The sequence below is a fragment of the Octopus bimaculoides genome, chromosome 11, assembly GCF_001194135.2.
Source record: "Octopus bimaculoides isolate UCB-OBI-ISO-001 chromosome 11, ASM119413v2, whole genome shotgun sequence".
Taxonomy (NCBI): Eukaryota; Metazoa; Mollusca; class Cephalopoda; order Octopoda; family Octopodidae; genus Octopus; species Octopus bimaculoides.
The window spans coordinates 78,615,247-78,621,590 of NC_068991.1; the positions used below are offsets into that span (position 1 = coordinate 78,615,247).

General features: G+C 34.9%; 1 protein-coding gene across 1 annotated transcript in view; it reads left to right on the top strand.

Moving 5' to 3' along the window:
• The window catches only part of LOC106874780 (cholecystokinin receptor type A), a 189,322-nt gene that overhangs the window by 150,371 nt on the left and 32,607 nt on the right, over window positions 1-6,344 (top strand). The window contains exon 2 of the mRNA XM_052971955.1: window positions 2,156-2,521. Coding sequence (XP_052827915.1) covers window positions 2,156-2,521 — 366 coding nt within the window. The remainder of the gene's footprint in view (window positions 1-2,155; window positions 2,522-6,344) is intronic.

The window sequence follows — 6,344 nt, forward strand, 5'->3', positions numbered from 1 at the left end:
GTGTATACATATATCTATTTCTAGGTTTGTATATATATTTATATATATATTTATATCTATAACTATCTATCTCTCTCTCTCTATATATATATATATATATACATACACATATATATATATATATATATATATATAGGTGTGTGTGTGTGTGTTTATATATATATATATACGTGTGTGTGTGTATGTATATACGCGCACACACATAAATTGCGCGCGTGTAGCTATGTGCGTGCGCGCGCGCATCGAGATAGGTACTTGTACGATAAAATGTTTATCTGTATTCTTTACAGATGATTGCTATCGATGAATGACAAAGCTGATCGATTGATGTCAGGGAGAAAGGAATTAGTAAAGTAATCATAAGTGCAGTGAAAAGATACAGCTACTGATTGGAAGCAGAAACTGGGTTGCGAAGTAGATTCTTCTCAAGTTTACTTCTTGTTCTACTTTGTTTAAACGGTGAAATTAACAGAGGAAGAGCAATGTCACTTCTATAGGGACCCAGGGACGACCGGCTGAAGGGAGGAAACTTGCTTCAGGTGGGTGACTTATGAAGAATGGTTGTAATAGAGTGAATTCCACAAAAGGTAGCCAATGGCCAGATGGTGATCATCAGCCAGAAGACTGTTACCCCCCCCCCCCCCCCACTCTTCAAGGTGCCTCTGACAGATTTTCATAGGGTTTCTCCGCTGTAAAATTTAATTTACAAGGCTTTTATCGATCCGAAGTTATCGTAGAAATTACTAGCTTGAGGTACAATGAAATTGAACTCGAAATCACATACTTTCGCAGAAATCTTCCTAACTACACAGCTTGTTTCCAGTTTAAATATTTTGTTGCTCATGTTGTTTTTGTTAAGCTGCAATTCACATTCCAGCAAATCGATACTCAAAATTATTCCAACCATGACAAACATGTCTATTTATATTTATCTAGGACCGCATTATCTAAAGTATCATATTATTTTTCAAGATGCGAGTGTGATTTGAGAGAGGTGTGGGTGTTGTTTCTAGCTGTTCGGAAGTCTTTCTAGTTGGATTCATTTTGAATATATGTCACAGTATGATGTTTCTTATGAATTTTTTTTTAAACTTAAGAGTAACTGCTTCAGTATCCCCCCCCTCTCTCTCTCTCTCTCTATATATATATATATATATATATGTATATATATATATATATACACACTGCTTCATTTTGTCTCTTTACCTCACTTATCTGTTCTAATAATTACTTTTGGCAGAGATAAAGGGTCAGCTATTAGAAGAGGCCCCCAAATCGTGACTAATATTTATTATGTCGACACCAAATATTTATCCGGAATATGCTAGAATCGAATACATCCACTTGCGATGGTGATTCGACTTCTGACTTTACAAGAAACTTTTATAATATTGGTCACTGACACTAACATAAGGCCACATATTTCGGGGGAAGGGCTTTGGCTAATTAAAATATTTATTTCTTTATTGCCCAGAGAGGGCTAAACATAGAGGGGACAAACAAGGACAGACAAAAGGATTAAGTCGATTACATCGACCCCTGTGCGTAACTGGTACATTTTTAATCGACCCCAAAAGGATGAAAGGCAAAGTTGCCCTCGGCGGAATTGGAGCCGATTAAAATATTATAAAATAAAGTATCTATCAATCATGGAAAGGTGAAAAAAAAACAACATTAAATTGGCCTCAGCGGGATTTGAACTCAGAACGTATAGAGAGGTGTAACAAAAAGCTTTCAGCATTAAGTACTGTACTTCAAGTTGTCAATCGTAGAAGGGAGAAAGAAAAGCAAAATTGACCTCAGGCTGTAAGTAACTCTAACTAAAAATACCGTCAGCAACAGTTTAACCTGACACTCTTACGATTCTCGTATTCGCACGAACAAAGACTGTGTGCTTCTAGCAAAGCGTTGAAACACTGCTCTCCATTCATATCCCAACACTGTCGACTGCTCTGTTAATGTTCCACTACGAGGACGACAGATCAAAGATATACATTCAGAACATTTAGGTAAGAAACAACAAACAATGAAGATATTTAGCTTTTCATTTACTTCAACACCTTTTCCTACATTTGTAGGTATTTTCTAACCAGAAATCTCTGAATAAAGAATGACTTTACTAATATTCTGCTTCTTTCTTTCTTCATTCTTTCAGCTGTTTCAGTGGCCGTAAGCTGTTTCACTTTGGTCGCAATATCTCTGGAACGATACTTCGCCATTTGCCGACCTCTACAGTCTCGTAGTTGGCAAACGGTTACTCACGCTTACATCTCGATCGTTATATGCTGGGCACTGTCAGCTATGATTACAATACCAATCGCCACTTACAACAAACTGGTACCTTACATATCATTTAGCAAGTGTGAAGAAAAATGGCCGGCTAAAATTGGAGAGCAGATCTATACGAGTTTGTTGGATTTGGTTCTACTGTTTGTACCAATTTTTATTATGTCCATGGCATATGGAATGATCTGTTTCACCCTTTGGAAAGGAATTCGTCTCGAAAGACTTGCAGAAAAAGGTATGTAATCTGAAATAACTTTTTGCATTATAATATATATGTTTAGAACCAGCCGTCACCCTCGAAAGAATATGCCTTAGTAACATGGATGATAATTTCGCTGATTGTTTTAGGTTCCTATGTAATCGTGAGAAGACATAAGCATCTTCTTGACTTTCCTTCATTTGCGAAGGCCAATTCGTCTAACAGTTCTCTGTCTCTCTTTCTATCTATCTCTGTCTGTGAGCTAGAACGTTAAAACTTTATGCGCATGCACAGCAGAGTTCAAGGTCAAGCGGCTTTACTCTGCGTGCTGTAGCTTCATTACTATGGCAACAGTCCGGATATTTATTGATCAGACCTCGTATGTATATTGATGTATGTGTGTGTGCGCTTATGTGTATGATTACGCTTATGGACACAGATATGTATATAAACACACCGATATTTGTGCTTGTGAGTGCATTGTGAGATCATTTCTTATTGGTTGTTCATTTTCTTTAAACGGAAGAGAATTTTTCAATCCTTATAGAAAAACATTTTCTCTCATTAATTAAATATATCACACCATATTTTGCTCGCCTTCATATTTATTTAATGTAACTATGTTTCAGTCTTTAAATGTTTAGTCTTTAAATATTTACTAAAAGACCGTTTCGATAAAGCCATCACTTCGCAGTACAACCTATTGAAAGAGACATTAATTTTCAGAAAAATCTGGTACAATTTTGATACAATTTTATATTGAACATAATTATTTAAATAAGGTAATAAATCAGGTAAATTAAATTTGATATCCTGATTTTTACATTTCTTAATTCCCTTGCGATATATCTTCTATTTACGCTGTTTAACAAATCAATCTTAATAATGTTGAAATTCGTGGAGAAGATCTTAACCCTTTCCCTGACCCTCATGTATCACATACAGGTTTCCAATTAGGTTTAATCACTGGAGTAATATGGAACTCATGAAATGAAAGCTTTATGTTACCCAGAATGTATGAAACAAAAGCTATCTAGAAGTTTAAAAATATACATGGATGTTTAAGACAAATTCATGAAAATGCTTTGGTCGGACGAAGGGTTAATTCCAACCATATGTATGGTCCACTAAGACATCTTTCAGAAAACCTTATGCGACCGTGTCACAAGCGGGGTGCCTTCATATTATTTCAATAGTTACCGGAATACCTTTAACCTGAAATGCCCAAGACCTTTACATAAAAAAAGAGTTACTGCAGGTTTCCACAATTCTTCTACTATTAATTTCCGCGACTGCCCCCCCCCATCATCATCATCAATAACTACAGTAAACTCAACAACAGATATAACATTTAAGAGCAGCTACAGCAAAACAACAAAACCTAATATATCATACACAGCGACACAGGAATGTACAAAATATGCATTTGTGTAGCACAATATTTCGAGTCATTATAACCCTTATCGTCCCAGCCTCCACGATTTTCCTTTTCTGTTCCTTCTTCCGCTTCGTCCTGCTACTGAAAGAATAAAATGTGCGGGGTTTTAATTAGTTACCGCAAAACACAATCCAGCATTCTAACTTCCAGCACCACCACCACCACCATCATTATCACCGACAGCACCACCAAAAGTTGTCTTATCCCGAATCTGCACTGGCATCTAATAATTGTTTGTAGCATAGGCCAGCAATTTTCAATGGAGGGAATTAGTCGATACTATCAGCCCAAGAACTTGAATAATGATGATAATGATAATGTATTCAAATTTTGTCACAAACCCCGCAATTTTGAGGGAGGGGATAAGTTGATTACACCGACCTCAGTGTTCAACTGGTACTTATTTCATCGACCCCGAAAGGGATGTAACGCTAAACAAATCTCAGTAGATTTCGAACTCAGAACGTAAAGACGGTCGAAATTCCGCTAAGCATTTTGCCCGGCGCCGTAATGATTTCGCCAGCTCACTACTTTAATAATAATAATAATAATAATAATAATAATAATCCTTTCTATTATAGGCACAAGGCCTGAAATTTGGGGGGAGGGAGCCAGTCGATTACATCGACCACAGTATTCAACTGGCACTTAATTTATCGACCTTGAAAGGTTAAAAAGCAAAGTTGACCCCGGGGAAATTTGAACTCAGAACGTAGCGACGGGCGAGATAGCGCTAAGCATTTTGCCCAGCGTGCTAACGATTCTGCCAGTTCGTCACTTTAATGATAATTGCAGTAATAATAATGATGATAATGATGATGATGATAATGATGATGATGATGATGATGATAATGATGATAATTGTTTCAAATTTAGTTATAAGGCTGGCAATTTCAGAGAAGGGAGTTAGTCCAATGCATGAACCCTGGTATTTAACTGGTACTTTATTTTATTGACTCCGAAAAGAGGCGAGGCAATTTCAGTGGTATTTGAACTCTGAGCGTAAAGTACTATAATTAAATATGACAAAGCAATTATCCTGATGCTGTAACGATTCAAGCAATCTTGTTTGATCTGTTTAGATTTGGTGCAACGTCAGAAATTTTGATTTTATCGAACCTAGGAGGGCGTGACTGGTACTTCAGTGTATCGATCGCACAAGGATGAAAAGCTTATTTGACGTCGGCGGGAATTGAACACCGAACGGAAGGGACTTCGCGTTTATTCAATCGCACCACTTATTTTGACACAAAAGAAGACAATATAAAAAAAATCCCGCAATAATTGGCAAAAAACAAAGCAAAACAAAAACAAAGCAACAAATCAACAAGGGAAAAGAACAAGGAGAATAATTAAGCAAGTTAGGTGGGAGGAGAGGAAGAGGAGCGGGAGGGAGAGTAAGAGGAATGCGAGAGAAGCAACAACAACAACAAGTATCACCATCAGAGAGAAAAGAAGAGGAAAGAGCAAAAGAAGAGAAAGAAAAGAGGATGACGATGACGACGACGATGAGGGTAATTGTGATGATGACGATGATGATTATGATGGTGAGGAGGATTCAGAAAACGAAATGTGTTTGTGTATATATAAATATGTATATCTATTACATATTCTGTATATGTATGTATATATAGCTTATATATATACATGAATATATCTATGATACATACATTATATATATATACACATATGTATGTGTGTCTGTATGTATACGTATGTATATATACATATATATATATATATATATATATATATATATATATATATATATATATATATATATATATATATATATATATATATATATATACATACAAACACAAATATATGATATAATATGATATCTATATATGTGTGTGTGTGTATATGTATACACAGATACATACATACATACATACATACATACATACATACATACATACATACATACAAATTTCACGAACGGTAACAAAATGAAATAAATAGACAAATGGAAAAATAAAGACGTTTCGCTTGACGTCTTATGTTTTTATGTTCTTTAACTTTGTGTTGGATATTTTATGCTTTATGCTTATCACGGTGCCAAACTTGCCAAACTTCCGCTGTTTTACAATCTGCCGTTTTTCTTAGACCACGAAAGATCAGGAATTCAAATAGATGTTAAACGCGATGCGAAGATTTTACAGATTAGACTATGTACGTATGTATGTATGTATGTATGTATGTATGTATGTATGTGTGAATCAGTGTATATATACACGTATACATATATATATATGTATATGCATATATATATATATATATATGCATATATATATGCATGTGTATATATATATATACATATATATACATATGTATATGTATATGTATATATAAAAGTATATGTATATATATATATATGTATATATATATATATATATATATATATATATATATATATAT